This window comes from Populus alba, chromosome 6, assembly GCF_005239225.2.
Source record: "Populus alba chromosome 6, ASM523922v2, whole genome shotgun sequence".
Lineage (NCBI taxonomy): Eukaryota > Viridiplantae > Streptophyta > Magnoliopsida > Malpighiales > Salicaceae > Populus > Populus alba.
The window spans coordinates 22,737,900-22,764,304 of NC_133289.1; the positions used below are offsets into that span (position 1 = coordinate 22,737,900).

General features: G+C 31.2%; 3 protein-coding genes across 5 annotated transcripts; 2 read left to right on the top strand and 1 right to left on the bottom strand.

Moving 5' to 3' along the window:
• The first annotated feature begins 1,867 nt into the window (after nt 1–1,867).
• Nucleotides 1,868–5,485, top strand: LOC118050281 (uncharacterized). 3 transcript variants are annotated; one of them, XM_073409741.1, is made up of 7 exons: nt 1,868–2,069; nt 2,170–2,292; nt 3,358–3,455; nt 3,786–4,042; nt 4,368–4,455; nt 4,876–4,942; nt 5,034–5,485. In XM_073409741.1, the coding sequence occupies exons 2-7, from the start codon at nt 2,284–2,286 to the stop codon at nt 5,085–5,087; spliced, it is 573 nt and encodes a 190-aa protein (XP_073265842.1). In that variant the 5' UTR covers nt 1,868–2,069; nt 2,170–2,283; the 3' UTR covers nt 5,088–5,485. The 3 variants fall into 3 exon arrangements, with proteins under 3 accessions (XP_073265842.1, XP_034916478.1, XP_034916477.1); XM_035060587.2 differs by lacking the exon at nt 3,358–3,455 and having other exon boundaries at nt 1,873–2,069; nt 3,781–4,042; XM_035060586.2 differs by lacking the exon at nt 3,358–3,455 and having other exon boundaries at nt 1,874–2,069.
• An 11,044-nt stretch (nt 5,486–16,529) lies between these two features.
• Nucleotides 16,530–20,465, top strand: LOC118050280 (EIN3-binding F-box protein 1). The gene is made up of 2 exons (XM_035060583.2): nt 16,530–16,792; nt 17,778–20,465. Exons 1-2 carry the CDS (start codon nt 16,768–16,770, stop codon nt 19,691–19,693), a joined length of 1,941 nt encoding a protein of 646 aa, XP_034916474.1. The 5' UTR covers nt 16,530–16,767; the 3' UTR covers nt 19,694–20,465.
• A 4,180-nt stretch (nt 20,466–24,645) lies between these two features.
• Nucleotides 24,646–25,501, bottom strand: LOC118050279 (photosystem I reaction center subunit psaK, chloroplastic). Its single transcript, XM_035060582.2, has 3 exons — nt 25,281–25,501; nt 25,096–25,176; nt 24,646–24,986 (listed from the first exon to the last, which is right to left on the bottom strand). The coding sequence occupies exons 1-3, from the start codon at nt 25,362–25,364 to the stop codon at nt 24,759–24,761; spliced, it is 393 nt and encodes a 130-aa protein (XP_034916473.1). The 5' UTR covers nt 25,365–25,501; the 3' UTR covers nt 24,646–24,758.
• Between the last annotated feature and the right edge of the window lie 904 nt (nt 25,502–26,405).

Consider the following 26,405-nt stretch of genomic DNA (forward strand, 5'->3'; position numbering starts at 1 on the left):
AACTCAAGATTTTTTTTTTCTGGTTTTTCTTTTTAATTAATTTTTTCATTTCCACAGTAAAACATTGATTCCTTAGGTGTTTTTTTTTTTTTTTTTTAAGTTGTCTTAGTTTTTTTAGTTGTTTTTTTTTAATGTTTTCTGAGATTTTTTTTTGCTTCTTCCTTTGTTTTTTTTTAACAAAATTTTTTGTTTAATTTAGTTTATTAATGTTTAATTTTTTTATTTAGTTGTCAGACTTTCATGACACGTTTACCGGATTTAACAGGTTAACTTAGTTTGACAAGTTAAAATATAATTTTTTTTTCTTTTTATTCTTTTTAATTAATTTTTTTCGTTTAGTTTAGTTTGTTAATGTTAAATTTCTTTCTATTTAGTTATTAGACTTTCATGACACATATCCCGAGTTTCACGGGTTAACCTGGTTAATTCCGGGTTGACCCGTCAATTTTTTTTATTATTATTTTCATAAATGTTTTTGTTTAATTTAGTTTGTTAATGTTAATTTTTTTTTATTTAGTTATCAGACTTTCATGACACAGATCCTGGGTTTAACGAGTTAGCATGGTTTGACGAGTTAACCCGGATTTTTTTTCTTTTTAATAATTTTTTTTTGTTTAGTTTAGTTTGTTAATGTTCACTTTTTTTTTATTTAGTTACCGGACATTCATGACACAGATCCTAGGTTTAACGGGTTAACTTGCTTTGACGAGTTAACCTAAAATTTTTTTTGCTTTTTTTTTTCTTTTTTAATTATTTTTTTTGTTTAGTTTAGTTTGTTAATGTTAAATTTCTTTCTATTTAGTATTTTTTTTCTTCTTAGAGGTTTTTTTTTCTTTTATTTTTCTTTTTAATTAATTTAGAGTATTAATATTAATTTTTTTTCTAAAGTAGTTTTCGGCTGATGCATTTAGTTTTTTTTTTTCATGCCTCTGACTGTGGACTGCATAGTGCAGTCCGCAGTGAAAAGGTTGATGCTTTTTTTTTTTTTTTAACTAATCTATTTAATTATCACATTTTTATAACACGACCTTGCAGTCAGACCCATGTCCAATGCTATTGGATCTGGTATTGTAGTTCAAGACACTTTTATGCTAAGGGTTAACCTAAGTTTAATGTTATTATTAATATTATAAACATTACTCTTGAATCAGGCGATGCAATCAAAACCGAGACTTTTGGGTATAACTTTACAAAAAAATCTAACACTTTTAGATCTTGGCTATTTTTGAAATGCAAAAAATAATTGACCCGCGGTATTGCGCAGGGCATGTAACTAGTGATAATCCTATTATACTACATGAAACAATGCCATCCTAACCTCTAAAATTTATTTTATAATTTTTTTTTGGCATTATTCATCAATTTTTATTGAACTAGTTTCGTTCAATTCCACTAGCTCTAGCTCTATAAATTAATCTATCTATTTCAAGCTTAAATTTTAAATTAAATTAAATTATAATTGACTTGATAAATTATAATTTTATTTAATAATAAAATTTTAATTTTTTTTAAAATAATATTTTTTACCTAACCAAATAAAACGCTTGTTTTGTTCTTTAAACTTGTTTGAAAAAAATAATTAAATTTATTTTTAAAGTATTTTTTTTTAGGAATATTTTAAAATAATATTTTTTTATTTTTAAAATTTTATTTTTTATATCTGTATATTTAAATAATATAAAAATATAATTAAAATTCAAAAACATATATAAAAAAATTCAAAAACACAATTAAACGATAAACAATACAATACGGGAGAGTTGCTTGCTGCATGCAGTAGCAGCCGATTAGCAGCATCTCAACTGTGGACCCCATTAAATCCTCAAAATCTGAATGGTGCTTAAAAGTTAAAACCAGCCCTCTTTTTACAAAAATAAAAAATAATAATCCGTTCATTATTGTTTTTTTCTAGGGGAAAAAAAAGTAGTAGAAGAAGAAGAAGAAACGGAGGCACAGACAGAGAGCATTTGGTTGAATCACTAACCAGAGGGTGGTCGATTTTTTCCAGGAAGGAGAGTAAAACCCATCAATCAATTTCCCTTATCTAATTCAATCATGTCATTTTTGAGGTAATCGCAAAACACCCACCTTTTTCATGTCATGTTAATGTTCAGATCAGTTTTTTTTTTGTGATTATTGATTTGGTTTTATTTTTAATTTTGAGTGCAGAATTGATAGTCCTCTCCTTCCTGGATTTAGTTTTTCTCTGCAAAAATATATCTTGTCACGCTTGTAAATGCAATTGTGTGGACTCCTTCCTCCCTGGATCTCTCATCTTTTTGCATGCATGGGGTAAGCTTTTTGATTCCCTTAATACAGGGCCTGTTGTTTACTTGTGATTTTTTTTTTTTCACTTTTTGCAAAAATATGGTTTTTTGTTACACGTTACATGATATTTTGTTTACTTATGGAGAAATTCAGTTTTCTTGACGACTTTCAAGAAAATTAAATGAGAAAAAAAAAAAAAACTGTTGAATACTGAGTTTATTAGTAAAAGCTGAAGTTTTTTTTTTAAAAAAATTGACACGATTGATGGGGGTAGGTGCTGTTTTTTAATACTGTGTTGAATAGAAGGATTTTAAGGTTTCTTTGTGTGGTTTAAGTTGTCTTTTTTCTAAGATTTGGAATCTCATGTTGTTGTGTTTGCTTGTCTTGTAAGCCAGCTTTATGTGGAGTGAACAAGAGAATCCTGTATTGGCTTTTCTGATTTGCCATTCTTTCCTTGAAGTGATGGCTAATTGGATATACTATACATAGGGTTATTCTTTTGAATAGGATTTTTTTTTCCTTGTAGGAGGTATGTATTCTAGGTGTTCTTTCTTGACTCAAACTGGGAGAAGCTTCGGGAAGAAACCTTTTTATTCATTTGTATTGTTTTCCGGAGCTTATTTTCGGGCTCTTTTGCTTTTGGGGATGAAATCGTTTAAGAGAAAATGCAAGTTTGTTTCCAGTGTGAGGAGATTTTTTTCTTTGTTTTTTTTATCTGTTTGTTTTATTTGGGTATTAGCTAAGAAATGAACTGATGATTTAATTTTAAAGAACGCATAGCTTGTATTATTAGCAGTACACTCATATTCTATGTTTAGGAATGGCCTGAACTGATATTGTATCAAGGGCATGTGAGTGGTTAAATTTGCATCTTTTCTGATGAATGATCTCTGTTTGTTTTAATGGAATTGAGTACATTTCTATATCTATGATTTTTTTTTCTTTTTCTCCTTTTTTTTTTGTTTCAGAAAAGGAATTAGGAAATTATGATGTTGAGAGCTTTCTATCCTGGCAGGTTTTTATGAATGCTGAATGTTACTTTGTATATTGCAAGTTGAAGTGTTGATTCAATTTGATTGCAATATATAGGTTACTGGGTTTGCAAGATCAATGGTCATGCATTTCAAATATACAAGTTTTATTGTTTTTAGAATTCTACCTGGGTTGGTATTTGTGCTCATCATCAGGTGAACAATTAAAACAATTTGATGCCATTGCTCTTTTCTGCCAATCAATTTGCAGCAATTGCACATTATCCTTTGTAGCTTGACTAGTCCTGCCTTTCTGATTGCTATTTATCCTATGAAGCTTTGCTTATACTTCGAGTGAATTATTGATCCCTATTGGGTGATAGATACACTTGCAACTCTGAAACTGATTTCTTAAAAAAGATGTTGAAGGTTGATAGTTGCTTATACTTCAATGTTTTTTTACCTCTGCTGAAATATTTGAGCATCAAATTGTTGATAGTTGGTACTAATCATATCTGTGGTGAAACCTGATTTGTAACAGAGCAGAGGTTGTTTTGGATGCTGTGCTAAACCCCCAACCATTAGTGAGGCTGATGCAACATCAAAGGGACTGAGAGGTCAAGAACGATTAGTAAAAAAGTATAGCATGTCGGATGATTTCTGGAGCACTAGTACAGGTGAAATGGAGAATAGCGCGGTGCATTCCCAGGGAAGCCTTTCATCAATTAGCACATTAAACCAGCCGCTTGATCCCTGCTGTAATGCTGGAAGCACTAGCAACCCTCCTGAATTTATTAATCGTGGCAAGTTCAAGTCTTTAACTGAGTAAATGTTTTGCTTAAGCTGACTGCTGCCTGTTCTGTGTGTAACTGTTTGCTTTTGTGGAGTCTCAGTTAACATGCCACTTTATCCTTTTTCCACTCGGAACTTGGATTAATTGCAACAAGGCTACAGGCTGTTAGAGTCTTTGCATGAGTTTTTCTGTTGTGTATGTGTTCAGGAGTTTCTTCTTGGTAAAATATAAGAATTTTGCAAGTCTTTCTCCTTTTTTGTTTCATTCCGCCATTCTCTTTACTGATGCATCTGTCAGGTGAAGTATCCAAATAACAGAAGCAGTATTGGTTGTAGGTCTTCTTCTCTGGAATCAAACAAGGCAGCAATGGCTTGGAAATAAAAAAACTCAGAACAGGACTCAAGTTCGAGAGCCCATGATAAGGTGAAATATCATCCCTTGTTTTGGATACTTTAAATATGTGAAGCACTTGGTTGGCATGGAGCCATTTAAAAACCAAATGTTCTTGCAAGTCTTCTTAGTTTGTTTGGTCGATGCTCCAAGTTAACTATTTGAATTTCAAAATATGGACACAAATTTCCAAGTTTGGACAATTGCTTGACTTTAAAGTTTTTAGTTAATCACATCTCAGGGCTTAGAACTGATTTTTTCCTGCAAAATACAATATCCACATGAGGTTTATCCATCGCAAATGCAACAACACCCTTGTGGAATTTGCCTATCAAACATCCCTGCAATAGTAGTGTTTTTGATGTTTTGAGAACACTTTGTTGTCTGCATTTATGTTATGGCATTCATTTTTGCTTTTTGTTAACTCATGTTCTTTTACTCTATGTTTTGCAGTTGGAATGCCACCTATGAGAGTCTACTCGGGAGTAACAGGCCTTTTTCTCGACCTGTCCCTCTTGCTGTAAGTCAAAAATCTTCCTGCCCAGGTCTCTGCTTTATCATTTGGAAATCTAGTTCACCATTCCTCGTTGCTCATTGGATTCAAATGCCAGGAAATGGTGGATTTTCTTGTTGATGTCTGGGAACAGGAAGGCTTGTATGACTGAATAAGCTTGGATATTCTTACGGATCCTTTTTCTTTCCTCGTTTGATTCCCATATAGTTCTTCAGTGCAAATATATTTACAGGTGCCTATTTTTGTTCTTTTGTTGTTTTCAAACCTTCTGGATTGCCCAGAAAGGAAAATGTATAACTGTTAGTATTTTCAACGAGCTCATCTGCCTTCTGCCAGAGCACCATTACTTACTAGTAACAGTTCTTCTGAAACCTATCAAGGCATCACCATTGTACCGCGCCGGCATTCGTGTGGCAAACTTTGATCTAATTTAAGGATTGTTTTTTTATCTTGAACAACCACGTTACAAATTGCTTGCAACTGGAAAAATGTTGCATTGTTCTTGTTCCAGTATCAGTATATATTATTGATTTTAATTTTCGATGATCAGTCTTGTTCCAGGTTCCTTTTTTCTGTAGAGGGTCTTCTTGGAGAGGGATTGTGCCTGATCCCAGATCACTGTAGGAGTGATACAAGTTTACAAAGTGTGGCTTAATGATCTGGGCTGAAGACCACATCAACCTCAAAATTACAATTATCTCTATGCGACTTCTCATTATATCGAAACCCTAAGTGAAGTTTTCTCTCTAAGTAACAAATTCTGACATTGATCATAAAGAAGAAAAAGGGAAACAAGAAATTCCATTCTAGTTTAAGTGGTAAAAAAATGAAGCCCTGGACCAAATTCTCAGTCTGTTTTGAAACTGCCTTTCCTTGTGTTCTTCAAGAGTTCGATATCGTTTGGCATTGTGTTTGTACCTGTATTTCATTAAATTTTGAATTTTTTTTTTTTTGCTAAAATTAAGTGCGGTTTGTATTTTTTGGATCGTTTTGATGTGCTGATGTTAAAAATGATTTTTTAAAAATGAAAAAAAATCATTTGCATGTATTTTGACACGAAAAACTATTTGAAAAGCAACCGCTACCACACTTGTTTATCTCCTGCAAAATCTCCACTCTTAGTAGACTGAAACGTATAGACCATTCTATTATTGGTGAGATAAGAAGTATGTATATATGCTCCAATGTGCTAGCTTTTATACCAACCAAACACTTTCTTCATGGGAAGAAATTTGAAACTTCAGATCCTCCTTCAAGGAATATGAAAAGTTCTGCAAGCGAATGCTACTGTATGAGAGTGCGGGATGTGCTAAAATTCAAAAATAAATTATTTAAAATTATTTTTTATGTTTTTAAATTATTTTGATGAAAAAATTTTAAAAAAAACAATTATTACAACCCTCACAAACACCTAAATGTTACAGCATGAATTCTAAACTAATATCTTTTAATTAACTAAAAATCTTTTAATTTAGTGTAGGAACTATGATTCAAAATAAAAATAAAGAACAGGGGCATGAATTCTAAACTATTATCTTTTAAATTTTGTAATCACCTGGTAATCTCATGCTAGTTTTCGAACATCTAAACTAGAATCAATTCTCATATAACGAGCAACAAAACTAAATTCTCCATTGTTAGGATCTTCAAGCATGGGAGTGTTGAATCATTGATAATCAAACAAAAAACAGAGATAAGAGTGTTGAATCATTGATAATCAAACAAAAAACAGAGATAAATATATTGTTGCCTGTTGACTCCCATTTGCATGTAGCTTAGCCTCCTAAATGGACCTCGTCTCATGGCTCTAATTAACCATGTGATTCACAATTCTCTGTAATGGTTTATTATCAAAGATTATCCAGGGTTTTATGAGCATGTGTTTCTTCCCAGGCAAATAGAAATACTCTGACCTAATAATTGAGAGCGTGGAAACGCTCTGCTTTTCTACTCAGCAAAATTAATAAATGCCCTCTCCAAACACATGCAGACATTGAATCTTGACAAGAAATCGTGTCCTCCTGCAGAGAAAGTGGGTGTGGAGCACACTTGTTTTAATCTAATCTTCTTTTTTTTTGATGGAATGGAAGGCATCCCTTCTCGTCTTCACACGGTTTCACTTGTCAAAATTAATAATTTACATTGGAAAATCTGTTTCTTTTAAAATTATTTTTTATCTAATTAAAAAATAATAAAATTTTCCTTTTTTTATTCTCTTTCACACAGCTTTTTGAAAAAGACATCGTGGGAGGCCCCGCCTAATAAATAGTAACTAACATTTGAAAAATAATTTTGATTTTGGAGTCAGGATGGAAGCATTTAATATATTGTTTGGATAGTATGATTATAATTATTTTTTAAATAATTTTTTATATTAAAATATATGTTAATATTTTTTTATTTTTTAAAAATATTTTTAACATTATACATCAAAATAATTTAAAAATACTAAAAATATATTTTAAAAATATTTTTAAATTACAAAAACAAACATATATATATATATATATATATTCCATTAAATTTTAAACAAAAAGGTGAGAGGGAGAACAACGTTTTGGACACGTATGGAACTCATGTGGTTGTCTTTGCATGGATAGGGATGAAAAAGGGTTGAACACTTGTGATTTGCATTTGTCCACGACAATATTCTTCAAAAGAGCCTCGAGATGGGGTCGACGCCATTAATTCTTGTGGGCAAGCTTTGATTCGTCGTCCTCAAAAACCATTTTCTACAGGAAAAAACATGATGAGAGCTAAATATGTGTGTCTTAAATTGCTGTCTTTTTATAGATGATGATTAGGGGGAAAAAATTATAATTTAGAGATTAATTTTCTATCTTGATTTATAAAATGCTTTCACAATTAATCCAACCGCTACAAACTTGTTATAAAATATCAATTTAAAATATAAAATGTATTTTCGAAATAATCCTTGTCAAACCGTTACATTTAATTTTAAATTACTTTAACAAGAGAATAGCTTACTCTCAATTTCAAAAAAAAAAACTTCCTTTTATGGATATTTTTTTGTTCAAACATGATATAAAAAACAATTAGTATATTTCTTGCATCAGTAAAAGTTCTTAACCTTTTGCCCCTCTTCACTTGAAACCCTAGCTTAGCCACTGCTTTCGATTATAGCAGTAGAAGAAGCCGGTACATTAATGGAGTTATGGTCTTGCATAATAACATTTTGTGAGTGTTTTATAATGATGTTTTTTAAAATTATTTTTTAATTGAAAATATATATTTTTAAATAAAAAATTATTTTTGACGTTAATATATTAAAATAATCAAAATATATTTATAAAAGACATTGATTTAATATTTTTTTAAATAAAAATTAATTTGAAAAACATAAGTTCCCGGGGGAACCAAAGGGGAATGTATATGCAACCAAGATGGGTAAGGTGGCCCTGCACGACAGACTAAAAAATGGTTCAAGTGGGGGGTTTAATCAATATTTAACCCCATAAAAAAGTAATTAACGAAGAGTTAACAATGTTTAATCAACTTGACCAAGAAAAGAAAATATAAAATATGCATGGAGGATTGGAACCAAATAGTCAAATATTTGAGCGAGTGCATGAACATACAAATCTGCTGAGTTGGTGACACCAAATAGTTCATGATTTTGAGGGTGTAGGAGAGGGGCAAAAATAATTTTTATAATATTGGGCTCGTGGATTCCATGGCAATGCATATCCATAAAAGAAAAAAGATATTTTCAAGTGGATATTAATTCTTAATTTAAGGAAGGGGAAAGACCAAGTAGACGGGAAAGAAAGCATAAACAAAGGCAAGTGCCTGCTTTTATTGAAAGGGAATTGGGAATGTATGGATCCCCTAGCTAGCTTTAGTCAAGAGAGCTGGATAACAGAGAATCCCTAATGCCTTGGCCAAACTCAACATCGACGACCCTTAATTCCTTGGCTTGGTCATGAATCCAAATATTCCAGTGTTCACATTTCAATGGTTAGGGTTAGTGATTAGAGAAGTAAGTTTTAAGGGGGAGCTTGATATGTTTGAAGATGCTAGTCTACACTCGTGCTATACTGCGACTCAAATTAAAAAAAAAATTGAATGTAAAAGAACATTTAAGTTTTAAGGAACTATTTGATATTATTATTAAATTCAGCTAATAGATCAATCTTGAAATCTCTCAATCCTGATTCATTGTCTAACCTGAATTTAAAATTAAATCGTGTGTAAATTGTCCTGATATAACCCAATCGACTTGATGGGTCTAGAGATAGCATGGGCAATAGGTAAAATGTGTGGTTTGGATTTAAAAAAAAAAAATAAGACGACAACATATTAATTTGATCGGCTAGCTTCGTAACTTAACCTATCAAATCCGTGATTTGTATAATGGATTCCATTGAGTTTAAGGATTTTATTTTTTAACTATTTTTTACTTAATTATACGATTATAAAAATAAATGTCTATAAAATTAAGCATAAATTAAATACTGAAATATTTATTGAAAACTGCAATAACTTTATAGAAAACAAATTGAAATGATTCATGAAAATAAATTTAAAATAAAAAAAATATTAAATGATAATGAAAGGAGAAAAGAAGAAGAAGAAGAAGAAGAAGAAGAAGAAAGGAAAATGCAAAAAAAAAAAAAGAAAAAAGAAAAAAAGAAAGTCACCTCCTCCCATCTTCACATGAACAATGAAGAATATAAGTTGGCATCTCGATTATTTTAAATTTATGAAATAATGTTCCTGAAATCTCTCTTACTTTATGGTATGAAATTAATTGCAAATGGGTATTTATATATAAAAGAATTACACATGCATGTACAAGAACATTGGGTGCTGGAATTTCAGATCAGCATCAAGATCATGGCCATACCTGCACATAAATAATGCATCCATGCTAATCAGTGCTATCATCATCATCATCTCTGTGTGTCCGCTTTCCTAGAATGTGTTCATAAATGGGGGTATGGAGGTCCTCATCAAGCCCCACAACATTTTCTTAGTTTTTTACTTTTTTTATTGACAATTTCTTATAATTAAATTAAAATTAAATTTATTTAAAATAAACTACATCTCTTTACAACCAAGGATATAATTAAATTGATGTTACTTTCTTTTAGAATGTGTTAATAGATTTGATTTGATTGGAATTTATGAAAAAAATTGAATTTATTTTGAAAAAATATAAACTTTAATAATCTAATTAAGAGCAAAAACAGCAATTAAAAACCTAATAATTATACATATGTACGTACGTGTATAGTATATTCTAAAAAAAATTTTAAAAGTCGGGAATCCACTAGCCAGCTTTCACGTATCAGAGACCTCCTTGACCTCTTCTTAAGCAAGTCATACGTATAATAAAATAATATAAGCCCAGAAAATAGATTGCTAGAAGAGAAAAGGATCGATGCCCGTGAAATACCGTATAATAATACACTCTGTCAAGAGCAATATTGCTCTGTATAATTGTATTATCAAGTACTGCAACGTAATCCAATAGAAGAAGCTCACATGCATGCTCTAGCTCTGCATAATATATATATATATATATATATATATATATATAATATATATATATATAATTTGAAGTTCCTGTCAGGATGCAATGACATGATCAGTGCACAGATACAACTGGATCTGTTGAGCTGATTATAATAAGATCAAGTTGAGTAGGAAAAAGCACAGGATTTGACGAGATGGACTTCTTTGCATGTATAGGATTTCTAAATTGGAGACATATGTTTAGGAGAACTATGCGTTGATTCCTTCAACCAAGATAGATAGGATGCCTAGAAGAGATACGTTAGGAGATTACGAGGTTGGATCAATGCATGTACTGGGAAAATCATGGAGCAAGAACACAAGTTGTTGATTATTATTTTTATTATATTATAATAATAAGATAGTATTTTTTTACTATGATAATGGTAGAGAGAGAGAGAGAGAGAGAGAGAGAGAGAGAGGTGTTAGGCTTGTTCATGAAGGTAAATAAAATGGGGGCCTCAGCAGTCAGATTCCTAGAACCTGTCCTCACATCTCATCAATGCATCAATTATTGCTTATTTGCAAACTATTAGTCAAGATCCTTTCAAGAGGGTCCAACTTTATATCCACCGTGTTTTTCGAAAAAAAAAAAAAAAATTTAACTTTTCAAAGTTTGTGGCTGTGTATAGCAAGCTTGCGTTTCGTTAGATTTTGATTACTATTTTGGGATAGAAGAAAGCAAAACAGTAAAAATAGAAAAAAGATATATTTTGTTATACTATATGTTTCAAGAATACATGAATTTATTTTAAAAACTTATTTATTTTATATTTCTGTTTTTGTTTCTTTTCAGCTATATATATTTATGTCTTTATTATTTATATCTCTTCTAGTGAAAAACTTTATTTAAACATAATGTCTCGTAATATAAGTGACAAATACATGAAAAATAAGAGTATAGCTTGTTAGAAATGCATTAATAATTTTTTAGTAAATTTCTATACTTTTAAAATATAAAATACATAATCACACATCCATTCTATCACCGCCATAATATTCTAACCAAGTAATTAATACTTCTTGTTTTCTTTACCATGTTAAAGTTTTTTTGTTATGGATTGTAAATATGTATTAGACACTGTAGTAATTGTTGTGAATACTATTTGAAAATTAAAGTTTAAAAAGATCTATAAATTATAGATTTTTTATAATCACGATTTTAAAAGAGATTTTTCAATAAGACTCATGCAAAACTATAGTGTATATCAATTAATTAAATTATGTTAATACTATAATTGAAATTAAATATTATTTTAACCCAGCTTCATCATCACACGACTTAATTGAACTTAAATTAATAACTTGGAATTCCAAATCTTGAATGCTTCAAAATTAATTACAGAAATGTGTAAGAGAATATTAGGGAGAACTATTCTCCATTGTATGATCCAAGACTTTGGACCTCCATGCAAAGAAGAAATAGCTACAAGTTTGTTGTTTTCTCCTTTGTAAACATCCATTTGCTGTGACTGATTAATATTCTTCTACTGTATTTTAACCTTTCTTGGCCATTAGTCAAAGTTTAAACATAAAGAAAGCAAGTGATCTTGACATGGATCATTTTTTTCAAAGCTATCATCATTGTTAGCATTTTAACTCTTGCTTAATTGGTTTTCTAGCTTCCAAATTGAAAACACTCCTTCATCGTGAGGTAATTTTCAATTTTCCAAATTGAATCACACAAATCTACTGAGTTTATATTTTAAATTGCAGTAAATATTGTTTTTAAAAATATAAAAATGATATTTATTTTTTATTTTTATAAATCAATATATTAAAACAATCTAAAAATATTAAAAAATAATTAAAAAATATTTTTAAAAATATAACTGAACTACAATACCAAAATATAGGACATAAAAAAAAAAAACATTCAAGTAGCCCTTTCATGTGTTTTCTCCAATATAAATATATGTTAAGCATGGATGTTTTTTCAAAGTAAAATGAGTGTGGAGCTTTTAATACATCAAAATTAAAATTTTCTAATATCTTATTAAAATAAATGTTATTTAATTTTAACTTGATCACACCTGTATTAAACTTGATCAGATCATCTTAAATAATTTATTATTTTATTTCAAATAATATTATTTGAGTTTTTTTAAAAATTAAATATTTAATTTTTTTAAAAGAGACATTTAGCATCCTTGTTTTTCCTTAAAAGATTCAAATTATGTGATATACTAGCAATTCATACCTTGAATAGGATAAATGAACGTGTTTGAGATTGTAGTAATTTTTAAAATATTTTTTTACATGAAAAAATATTAAATTGAAATTTTTTTATAATTTTAATTTATTTATGTAAAAAATAAAATAAAAACTAAAAAAACATGTTATTTTAATATATTTTTAATAAAAAAATACTTTTAAAAAATATTCTATACTATAATATAAAACCCGATAAAAAACATAATTTTAATCAGATCACCCTCTCATTCTTAAAAAAAAAGAAAGAAAAAAAAAAGGAGAGACTAAACTCGAATTTAAGAAAATTCAACATCCACTTTAAAATCAATTACGCGTTCCTAAGACCAGAACTGGTCACGTCTTCACGGGTAATTAATCTTTCCATTCCATGTGGTTTGAAATCAAGCCTTCGTGGACCCCAATCTTAATGAAAGCCACATGAATTTATTTTTTAAAAACTATTTACTGTTATTTTTTAAAGTATTTTTTATATTAAAATATATTAAAATAATATATTTTTTTATTTTTAAAAAATTATTTTTAAAATCAACATATCAAAATGATCCATAAAATTTCAAAAAATAAATTTTAATAAAAAAAATTATATTTTTTAAACATGAATTAAACTGTATTTTCAAATACTCCCATATTTTCTCATTTTAGCTTCTGTAAGCTTGTTAGTTTTAGAACTTAACTCCCATGCAACTTCAAGCAAGGTCGAGTTACAAATTAAAAAAGTTAATTTAGATTGATTTATTATTTATTAGAAAAAATAATTAAAATAAAGTTTTTTTTTTTAAAAAAAGAAATTAATAGGTTGATGGCCATGTTTGGATCAACTCATTGAATCTTCTTGAACTTTTAACCGGATTAATAATAAAAATTATTTTTTTTATTAAATCAGTTTAAATTTCAAGTTGATCTCTTAAGCGGGTCTAAGTGTTTGGTATTGCGGTAGCTTTTGTAGTTGTGGTTTAAAAAAAGTTGTTTTATAAAAAGTACTTTTAGTTGAGGTTGGTTTGAAAAAATAGATGTTTGGTTAAAACTGTGGTTGAAGTTGAGGTTGAAGAAAAAGTAGTTTAATGTGTTTGGTTAAAAAAATGCTTTTCAAATTGAGGTTATAAAATAATATATATATATATTAATACTAATGATTTTTAATTTAAATATTGTAAATTTAATTACTTATATTACATCATGAAATAAAAAATATTTTATATAAAATATTTTTTATTATTCCATTAAACTATTTATAATTCCATTATGTACAAAATTTATCTGATAAGAATTACAGTTTTCATAATTTTTTTAGCGTAGATAAAATATTATCAGGTATAAAATTGATATTACAGTGCGAGTGAATTTAATTCACTCTATACTAGTTTTTTTCGGGAAAAAAATATTGTTCACATTACAGTACGAGTGAATTTAATTCACTTTAAACTAGTGTTTTTTTTTAAAAAAAAAATGTTTAAAAAATTTAATACCCTGAAAAAAAAAAAGGTGAACAGTGCATTAGTGTACACTGTTTAACTAGTGTTTTTTTTTTTGAAAAAAAAAAATGTTAAAAAATTTAATACACTAAATAAATAAATGAACTGTACATTAGTGTCCACTGTTTTACTAGTTTTTTTTTTTTTAAAAAAATAAAAATGTTAAAAAATTTAATACACTAAAAAAACGTGAACAGTGCATTAGTGTGCACTGTTTAACTAGTGTTTTTTTTTTTTTTATATATAAAAAAATAAAAATATTAAAACATTTAATACACGTAAAAAAAAGTGAATAATGCATTAGTGTGCACTGTTCATGCTAATTGCACTGTTCAGTGAACAGTGCAATTAGCATGCACAGTGCGTGAAAAGCATGATTTCATTGCTTTTCCTTACCTGCGGTCCGAACGTAAAAAACATGTGGGACCCATGAACAGTAATTCGCTTTTTTTCATTATCAAACGGCTGCCAACTGCGTTTTAAGTAAAACGCAGCCGCAACCGCTTACCCAAACACCATCTAAGTTTTAAACAAAGTTACAACACATCTTGTAAACGTAAAAAGTAATCTTTCCTTTTTTTTTTTTTTAAATGTTGTTGATTAAAACTTCTTTGTTAGGTTGAATGATTTTAAAAGTTATGAACATGGGGCACTGACCAAAAGCAATTCCATTAAAATCTAGCAAGAAGGGATCGATGGCTACTTTTCTGTTATGATTCTAGGTTGTGTGGACAAGGGAGACTTCATGCAATTAATGGATATGTTGAATGCCTTTCAATTTGCCTTCAAGATGCCGTTTTGAATCGCGTTGCAAGCGCGTTCCATGAAAATATATGTTTTTTTCATAATTTTAATATAAAAAATATTTTAAAAAATAATTTATAATTATATAATGTATATCGAAGCTTGGTGGCAGTGACGGACTGCAGTGGTAGGGTTACCGAGATGCGATGGTGACCATCGATTTTCTCCCTTTCATCTTTTAAAGAATCCATTGCTCGCTGCCTGTCCATAAATGGGAAGAAATTATGTGCGAAAAACTCCCCATATTTTGCTATAAATTAGCTATGAAAAAAAATCTAATGTGCCATAAAATAATTCCACCCTCTTCAAAAATCATGTGAAGAGGATTAATTTATCTTACTATATATATATATATATATATATATATATATATATATTCACAAGTACAACGCATGGCAGCACAAGTAGGGTTTCAAAATACGTACATGGACTTGTATTTCTTTCCTTTTATTTTGTATTTTATAGAATAATACTTCTTAATTGTGTCTGCATTTGCATCATAAGTAGCAATTTATTAACTCACACACGTTCAAAGTTTCTTGATTTTCTTTCCCTTTGAAAATCAAGATCTATTTCTTGATCTCATCCGTGTTCATGATTCTAGATAATTCCAGATGCTGTGAAAAAACTACTCTATAGAAAAGAAATCACGCAGAAGAATCCCGATAGCAATTAACACAGGGATGCGATAAAATGTATGAAAATAATTTATGAATACATTTTTCATACTGAATTTATATATAATTGGTGAAATACGATTTTTTATAAATTTAAATAAATACTTATCCATAAAAAAATTCTAAAATTTATATAACAGTATATCATAGCACCATGTATTATTTAAAAATATATTAAAATGATATATATATATATTTTTATTTTTTAAAAATTAATTTTAAGGTAAAATATCAAAATGATTTTAGAACAATAAAAAAATATTAATGTGAAACAAAAATAATAAAAAAATTTAATATATTTTTTAAAAAAATTTAAAATGTAAAAATAAACAGGATAGTATATTAACTTACAAATTTTTTTCATATAATTATGTCAGTATGCAAAACTTTTTTCAACCAAAACAACACAAATTTTTTATTAATAAAATATTTTCCTCGTATACAATCCATGATGATAATGAAGAATAATCCTCATCTTTTTATATATATATATAAAAAAAAACAGGTATTTTTATTAAAATAATATTATTTTATTAAAAAAAATTAAATTAATCTTGATGAATTCGAGATTAACTCTTGACTGAAAGTTAGGCTACAAGTTAGGTTTTATAAGTAATTACCCAAACTAGATATCCTCGTAGACATAACTATTCTCAAATAAATAATATATATATATATATATATATATATTTTTTTTTTTTTGAAAAACCTCAAATTTAAAATAAAAATAAAAAGAAAAAGCAAAACCACTATCTGTATTCAATGAATCGAAAAGTGGAAAGAGAATATTAACATAACAAAGCAACCCCACCTCCTCTCATGTGCAAATTCATTGCATGTGGGATGTACTGGTGTGTATTGTCATGTACCATAACCCCCCTTTCACTTTCTGTAATAAAAGCCTCTCATTAGCTAAAACACATATTCTTCATTCATTTATCTCCCCTTTTTCCCCTATCTAATAGGGTTCACATGTCCTTGCAGCTCAAACATCTCTCATGAATTCTTGTTTTTCTGATATATACAGTTTTTTTCTGGTGTTTATCTTCTCGGCCTCTCTTTTTTTTTCTCTCTTTGGAGGGTTTTTGGGTGGATTTTACCTCTCAGGGTTTTTTGAGCTGCTTCCATGTCTAAGGTCTTTGGATTTGCTGGTAAAGACTCTGAATTTTTCTTTTATGTTCTTAAATTCCATGTTTTTTTATTTGTTTTGTTTTCTCTGCTGAATTATATGTCTAGTTAGCTTTGATATAATCTTTGCTTTGGTCATATGGAATTGTTGATGTCTGATACACAAGGGTTTCTTTTTTGGGATTTTTTTTTGTTGACCGTATGGGTTTTAATGAATTTTGCTATTGGAGAGGTTATCTTTAGAGCTTATTTTGGAGTTCTTTTGAAAGTTATAGGTTTTTTAGACTCGGTTTATAGGATAGGTGCTATGTTTGAAGATAGATCTTGAAGATAAAGGCTTGTTGTTTGCCTTCAAATGTATTTATTGGGGTTTGTTTTGGTTTTTGGTATGTAGCTGTAAATCAGGTATGTTAGGATTGACCTGAGGGTTTGTTGTGAGAGAAATTGTTCTTTGAGATTTGATGATGCTGTCTGTATATGGGTCTAGGGCGTTTGATACTGTCTAAGAAAATCAGACATTTCGTAAACTGCATGTTGTTGTTTTGGGCACGTATGAGCAAAAGAAATCTGTAATCTTATTATTCAGATTCGAATTCACCATGGCTTGTTGATTTGTATAAACAATTTACTGGTGGAAAAAGATAAAGCCTTTCAGATCTTAATCAATGAATAATTGTTGATCGGAATTTGCACATAAGATCAAGATTGAAAAGTTTCGTTTGAGATATGTGCATGTTGTTGTTTGACCAATAATCATTTTGATAATTATTGGTAATGATCTGTTTTAACTTGCGTTTCTTGTAAGTTTATTAGTCACTTGTAGTATCGTTAGTCTTGAAACTCATAAAGAACCTGTTTTGTAGTTGTTAAAGGAATTAATTATCAACTTAAAACATTTGTGCTTTTGGATTTTGGAGGATACTGATTGCAGTAAATTTATTGTATTTGTTTGATAAGTGCTGGCTGGATTTACTTTATTAATGGAGGGTATTGATTTTTGTTTTTTAGGTGAAAATGAATTTTGCCCCGGGGGGCCAATTTTCACAAACCATAAGGAGCAGAACCTCTTTTTGTCTATCAGCCGTCCTGTGGACGTGTACTTTCCTTCACGCAAGAGGTCTCGCATCAGTGCTCCATTTGTCTTCACTGAAGGGAGATTTGAGCAGAAAAAGCAAGCTTCTATTGAAGTTTTGCCAGATGAATGCCTCTTTGAAATCTTCAGACGTTTGCCTGGAGGCGATGAGAGAGGCGCCTGTGCATGTGTTTCAAAGCGTTGGCTTAGTCTTCTAAGCAATATCTGCAAGGATGAGCTTTGCAGCCAGAACGAATCAGCTAAAAAGAACACTCAAGTGAAAAGTGAGGTTGAAGATGAGGAAATCGAGGGTGATGGATATCTGTCCAGGAGCCTGGAGGGGAAAAAGGCCACAGATATTAGACTTGCAGCCATTGCTGTTGGAACTGCAAGTCGGGGAGGATTGGGCAAGCTTTTTATCCGTGGAAGCAATTCCAGTCAAGGAGTGACAAAGGTAGGCCTGAGAGCAATTGCTCGTGGATGCCCATCTCTGAAGGTTCTTTCCCTGTGGAATTTGCCATCTGTTGGGGATGAAGGTCTATCAGAGATTGCAAATGGCTGTCACAAGCTAGAGAAGCTAGATCTTTCCCAATGCCCTGCAATTACTGACAAGGGTTTGCTTGCAATCGCAAAGAGCTGCCCCAATCTGACTGATCTAGTGATAGAATCTTGCACAAACATTGGTAATGAAGGTCTGCAAGCTGTTGGCCAAAATTGCACCAATCTAAAGTCTATTTCAATTAAAAACTGCCCAGCTATTGGGGATCAAGGAATTGCAGCCCTAGTATCTTCCGCCACAAATGTTTTGACAAAGGTGAAGCTCCAAGCTTTGAACATCACTGATGTGTCCCTGGCTGTTGTTGGACACTATGGCAAGGCAGTAACTGATCTTTTTCTGACAAGCCTCTCAAATGTCAGCGAGAGGGGTTTTTGGGTCATGGGTAATGGCCAAGGGTTGCAGAAGTTGAAGTCCATAACAGTTGCATCCTGTGTGGGATTGACAGATACTGGACTTGAAGCTGTGGGAAAGGGTTGCCCAAATTTGAAACAGTTCTGCCTCAACAAGTGTTCCTTCTTATCTGACAATGGACTCGTCTCATTTGCAAAATCTGCAGTGTCACTCGAGAGCCTGCTTTTAGAGGAGTGCCACAGGATCACCCAATTTGGGTTTTTTGGTTCCCTTTTAAACTGTGGTGCAAATCTGAAGGCTGTTTCTCTCGTGAATTGCTTTGGGATTAAGGACTTAAAGCTAGACTTGCCTGAGCTGTCTCCTTGCAATTCCCTGCGAGCATTGTCCATCCGCAACTGCCCTGGTTTTGGTGATGGTAGTCTTGCTTTGTTGGGTAAGTTGTGCCCGCAACTGCAGAATTTGGAATTGAGTGGGCTTCAGGCGGTAACTGATGCTGGGTTTCTCGCAGTGCTTGAGAACTGTGAGGCTGGCTTGGTGAAGGTTGACCTCAGTGGTTGTGTCAATTTGTCCGACAAAGTGGTGTCAGTGATGACTGAGCAGCATGGTTGGACTCTTGAAGTGCTAAATCTTGATGGATGCAGGAGGATTACCGATGCAAGTTTGGTGGCAATAGCAGAAAATTGTTTCTTGCTATCTGACCTTGATGTCTCAAAGTGTGCAACCACTGATTCTGGTATTGCAGCCATGGCTCGCTCAAACCAGCTCAATCTGCAGGTCCTCTCTATGTCAGGTTGCTCTATGGTATCTGATAAGAGCTTACCTGCCCTCATAAAACTGGGTCGGACCCTCTTGGGGTTGAATCTCCAGCACTGCAATGCTATTAGCAGCAGCACTGTTGATGTGCTTGTGGAGAGGTTGTGGAGGTGCGATATTCTTTCCTAATTGGTGAAAGGTTAAAAACTTAATCCAAGATTAGGGTTGCAGATGTAAAGGTCGGGGGTTCAGAGTAAGCAGGAAGCAGGAAGCCTCAGATAATAGTCAGCTTTTGTGAGCAGCAGCGCCCGCTGCAGCTCTGTTTAGTTTTTGGGCCCATCAGCTATGGGTCTTTCCACTACCATCAGTACTTGGGTTCCCTTTTCCCGGGAATGTGGCCATTTACCCTCTTTTTTTCTCAGGTTTCCGTTCACTGGGAATCTGTTAGAAGTGCTAGTTTCTTCGTGGCCACCGTTCCCTGAGAATACAGTAGCCAAGTTCTGGTTCCAGGTTTCATTTCTTTTTTTCTTTTTTTCCCTAAATGTTTCAGGGTGTTATCACTCGGTGTTTTAGTTCAGCCTCATGACTACCATGCTTGGCTGAAGCTTTTTCGTGAAGTACCAGTGTCAAGTCTGTCCATATCAGGCTTTCAGTTCCTTTGTTTTTGTAATCATGTTTCTGAACGTGATGGTTGGGTCGCTGTTTTCCTCGAAGGGTGGGTTACCACTACTGGTCTGTCTATCTGGTTGCTTTTGGCAGTTCGACTTTTCGGTGCCTCGTCGTCTAGGGTCTTGGCCGTGGCAGCAAGTTATACAGTCTGCCATGACAACCTCCTCTTTCATGAGGGGTTGCTTTTTTTATCCAAGCCCTAGTTTTTTACAGGCTCCATTTCTTCATGAACTGTATCTTGCAACCTTTTTTATCATGTAATGAAATAAATATCCACCCTTTTTGTGATGTATGTTTTTATCTTAATGGGAATGATTATGAATAAAAGCTTCTGCATCAATCTATCATATTTTTTCTTCTGATGATAACAGGAAGCCATTTCATAAGAATTACAGTGGAACCCTTTTCAACAAATCCTATCACAAAACAGTATCCTTTGCTTCTGGTATCACTGGGGGTCAAGCAAGCCATAGTTGAAAGAAGCTTGTTTGCGAGAAGGGATAGTTGAAGAAGCTTGTATGCGAGAAGGGTCATCCACCGTTGGATTGGTCATGATGCGTATAAGCTGGTACGGGCACCATATAAAAAAAAGAAAAAATAAACCTTGTTTGTGACACATGAATTAACGGGAGACATGGTGGTTCATGTGGGGTTGCATGTTTGCTTGACTGGAAATTTGGTTTCAATTTGTTAGGTGTGACGTCATGCTGAGTTGGGTTCAATGCATCCAGCAGGTGAATTGAATTTGCTACTTGCTTTTCTTCTGTGGTGTCTAGACTTTTATAGGAAGCTTCATAGCTGTCTTTGTCCATGTACAATGTCTGGGAAATTTTCAGCTGAAACTGGTGACAAGATGGCTACCTAAGCTGATAACTATGTGATTAAAAAAAGAAAAACCTCAACAATACACTATGAAAAAGGAAGGTTCACACCCACCGAGTAGAATAGTTAATTTTTTGAAACTAATCAAGACAAGCACTTTTAAACTGCGGTTCACCGTAAAAAGCATCATGCCAATTGCAGTTTAAAAACGTGGTTGATCACTTGGACAAGCAAGTTTTAGTTTGATATCCTTATCCAAAAAAAAAGTTTCAGTTTTATGTTGATGATTATGTTGAAGCATGTAATATAATCAAGAATGGATCTGAAAAATCTAGAGTGGTTAGCTACATAATCTCTCAGATGATCATGGCGAGACGTGCAAGGGCAGCATAATTCAAGAAGCTGATCATAGAAAAATCTGTAGTGGTTAGCATAAGAATCCAACTTAGTGGAAACCTATCTCTTTGCCAGCTTTCTTTCACCATCTCAGTACTGAACTTTTGACTTGGGAATCTCATTTTTGTGCTTTGTTAACGATTCGAGTTCTCAAATCAATCACAAAAATCCATTAAAAATAAATTAAGCAGTGCTATATTCAAAAGATCTCATCATCACTAACAGGATATCTCATGTCCCCATGTGAAATTGGCAATTTACAAATCCCACCATGGATTTGACAGATCTTGTCACATGAGAGAAGGAGCTTGGAACTGGGCCTTCCAAGTTTGACAAATTTAGTTGAAACTTTCAAGGGCTGCTTAATGAGGGCTAATCTGATAGTTCTTGCCTGTTTGTGTAGACCCTCCAACAGTTGAAGTATTTTTTAGACTTTTTGTGTATCAAGATCAAATTTCTTTTTAGTTAAGTCTTAAGTGGGATATTTATAGCTTTGATTAATGCATTCACTAGAAATTATGGATTAAAAAGGGTGATATTTAAAGCTTTAAGTATTGATTTCAGACCTTGCATTTAATGGTGGCCAAACCATAGTTATAGCATCCAATTTAGGATGTAACCCAGCTCAAAGGCCAAGGTCATGTTTTGGTTCGGTCAGTATGAAATCAATAAGTGAACCTCTGAATTTATTCTAAAATGACACGACATTGCTTTGATTATTTTTAAATGAAAAAAAATATATTATGACAAAAAAATTTAAAAGAGAGTGAGAGATATCATTTTTGACAAAAACAACAAACATAAAAATCCACAAAGTTAACCTGGTTAAAATCCACTTAAATTTGACCAAGTTAAGTAGCGGGTTGACTTGTCGAATTATTCAAGTTTAACTAGATTAATATCTTATCCAATCTAAAATAAACCGAGCCAAAACTTGATCAACTAGTTGTACCAAGTTTGATAAAAAAGAGCATAAAGAATCATGAAAACTCCTTTTAGTATTCTTCAAATATTAATTTTTTCTTCCTTAAAAATGCTTATTGGACCTCAATTTTGTAATTTCAATGGATATAACAAATAGATTTTGAGGCGTGAAGATCATTATCTTTAAGGTATTAATTGTTTCCACTATATTTGTTGTAGAGTTAAATCAATATACATTTAGAATACAACAAAACCTTAAACTTATACACAATAACTTTTATAAGTTTGTTAAGAAGTTATGTTTTGTTTTTTATAAATATAAACAGAGAGTTTGTTTAGGAAAATGAGAGAGAGAGAAATATTGTTTCTAATTAATTTATGTCAGCATCAAACTAGTATTTATAAAAAAAATAATATTTTTTTTCAAATCAACGTGTCTGTAAAGTTTAGAAACATACCTCTTCAGACCATAATGTTTATAAAATTTAAAAAAACAACTTTTCATTCAAATTATTTGAACAACTTAGCAGAAAATGTCATGCATAATGATACTGTAAAAAATGTATGCCATACATTAATTAATTATGAAAATAATAATAAAAATCATTTATTTTACATAATGTTATATATATATATATATATATATATATATATATCAATTTTAGCCTTCCCTTTAACATTTAAATATATTGATTTGATGTCCCTCATTTTATAAGATACAACAAAATCTTTTACATTTTTAATGTGGGATAAAATTCTCTTTAACTATCTAATATACTAGTTATATTTTAACAACAATCCTCATATTAGCTTGGCACCATGTTTCATGCATAAAAAAAGATATATCTAGATTTAAACATCTCCTTATAATAAGCATTTCAAAACTCTAATGAAATCATGATGGCAAAAAAGCTAAAATTAGGATTTCATTCAATAGAATTGAAAATAGCACACACATGATCCAATTAATCCAAAACAAAAGTTCACCATTATTTTAGCACTAATATGATCTTGTGCTACTTCTTGAATTCATGAATATTTACATAGTTTTTCAAACTTTTGTTGAAGCAACACCATTTTATATGTTCATAAAGGTGAAATTTACTTCTTACATTAAGATTTCATTAAAAGTGTTAATCATTGAATAGTAATTTTTTTAGTCTCGATTTCATACACAAATTAGTATACACCACTCGTACTAATAATTTGTTGTTACCCATGAAACTCTTAACTAGTAAAGGTACTAGTAAAAGTTGGGTTAGTGTTATTAATAAGTTTAATTAAATGGTTGTAATCCTATATTAGCAGAAATGTTTATAACTAAATCTCCTAAGAGATCTTTTAGTGAAAAGATCTACTAGATTATTACAAGATATGACATACACAATGATAATTATACCGTCAGAAATTGATTATCTTATATATTCATGTCTCAAACTGATATGTTTAGATTTTTCATTGTAAATTTTACCAAATATCTTAGACATAATTGCTTGACTATCATAATATAAAAAGATAGATGACATCGGTTGTGGTCATAACCTAATATCCAATAACATATTTCTCAATTATTTTATCTTTGTACTTGCTATTGCTAGAGTTATGAATTTGGATTACATTGTAAAATAAGTTATGCATGTTTGTTTCTTTGAAGTCCAAGAAACAACACCACTTCTTAAAATAAATATTCATCCAAAGGTTGACTTATTATCACTTGCACTAATTATTCAATTAGCATTAATAGAACCTTAAAGTATAACTAGAAAATTATTATAAAATAATCCAAAATTTATAGTGTTTTTCAAGTAACCAAACACTCTTGTAATTTTTTTTTTCTAATTTACTTATGTATCTAGACAATTTACATATCATGAAAACAATATTTGATCTAGTACAATATATGACATACATTAAAATAACAATTATATTGGCAAATTAAATTTCTCATGCCATTGCTTATGTGATTTTTTTAACCATATAGAGATTTAATCAATTTGCAAATTTTATGTTCATTTTCTAGTAGAGTAAAACCCTCTAGTTGTTTTATATAGACCTTCTCATCTAATTCTCCATTAAGAAAAGCTATCTTAACATCAATTTGATGTATATATAAATTATAGATTGATGTTAAAATCAAAATTATTCTTATAGATGTTAATACAAACCACCATAGCATATGTACTTATTTAACTAGCTAGTACACAAGGTATATTTTAACAGTTTTTGGGCTATTTGCAGCTTCATTTTTTCTAATTTTTTCTCTTTAGTCTTCACTCTTTAGCCATCTGGTATGTTCTATCTTAACATGATGCTGAACAAAATTTGATAGCTGACGACAAGCTGTTCCTCAAAATATCAGACAAAGAAGCATTTACATGGGGAGGAAAACGGTACAGACAGAATTAAAAGCAAAGTACTTCAATCAAGATGCTTATAAAGATTTTTACAATGCACCAATGTTCTTAAGACCAAGAACAACTCCAACACCAATTATGTGACCAACAGTCCCACATGCCAAGGTATCAGCAAGAGTGAAACCAGCTGGATCGCCAGTCTGTAACCCCGAGTCCCTCACTTCAAGCTTCAATCCTGCAGTTGCCTTCCTGTTTGCTGATGGGGCTAACCCAAATCTCCCAGCGAATAGCATGAGGCTTGTGCTAGTCACCATTATCTGACAATTTAGAGAGCATAAACTGCTTCAGACCCTATTTAATCCTTGTAAGAAGGATGTTCAATTCTCTTGCAAGATAACAAATAGATAAAGCAGTAAAAATCATTACCAGATTTGTGGGTGAACCAATGAAATCCATACGAGCACCCAGGGCTCCATTTCCCTTTCGCCTTGTAGGCTGAACAGCTGCCTGCATGATGTACAAGAAGAAATAACTTCGATCAATATTGTCTACATATGTTCAAGAGAAGATAACCTTAATTACCCTAGCTCTTGTTAGTATATGTCACTAACCAGGGATTTTACAGGGGCAGCTGAGGGTCTCAGGCCACTGAATTGTGGGAGAGAAGTAGCCGTCATCATGGTAGTGGCTGCCATTTTTGCTTCTTTGAATGAAAAAAATTGACCCAGGAAAACCGCTCTCCTCCCTTATTTTATAATTTTTTTTTTAATTTATTTACAGTACAGTTTGGGATCTAAAAGACCATAGCCACAAATTGCTCTTGTGGCTTCAGAACGTTAGAAATGGATACAATTAGATACAGGTAGCTGACTTGGCGTTAGGCTATAGGACTGCTCAGTTGGATAAGGTTTCTTGCTGAGCTTGTTGGCAAGATATCTGTCTACCCAAACTAGGAAAATTAGTCCTACGGTTAATGTAAATATAATGGTTAATCATCTTTTAAGCTGATAAAGCTTTGATTTGAGGCCCTTTTGGATGATCTAAAATGGATTGAGACGGTCCTCTTGTTCATATTGCCCACTTTGATTTTTCTGTGATCTTGTTTCTGAAAGCAGCTGGTATTGTGAGTTAATCTCACTCGTGTTAACTAATGATGGTTTGCGTGTTTATGTGGTTGGGCATGTTGCTATACATACATCCAAATTAAAGGGTGTATGATATTGAAATGGAGAGTAGTTTTTAAAAATATAATTTGTTTTAAAATACTGATTTGCACAGTAAAATACTAATTTATACCTTGGTGGGCAAATTAATAGGGCTTGGGTTTAGGGGTAGAAGAGTGTTTTTCACGTGATATATTGGTCTTTACTAGAAATGGAAGGGTTTGATGATATTTTTACATTTTTTTTTTGCATAATATGATTATTTAATTGCCCTTGAAAGATATTAAAAAAAATAACTTAGGTCAAGGGCTTTTCAGTCTTTGACTTAATTTTTAAATAGGTACATTACTTCATTGCCTTTGAAAAAAAAAATGATGTTCTTTTATCATTTAGATGTGATTTGGTAGTTATTGAGTGTTATTGGAACATTAAAGTGATTTGATAAATAAAAAAATAAAAACAAAAACAAAAATGTATGAATAGCATTTACTGCTTTCAAACGGCACATACGGAGCTATCCAGCGGTCAAAACCATATTTCTAGGGTGGAAACCAAAGCAACCAAATAAATAGC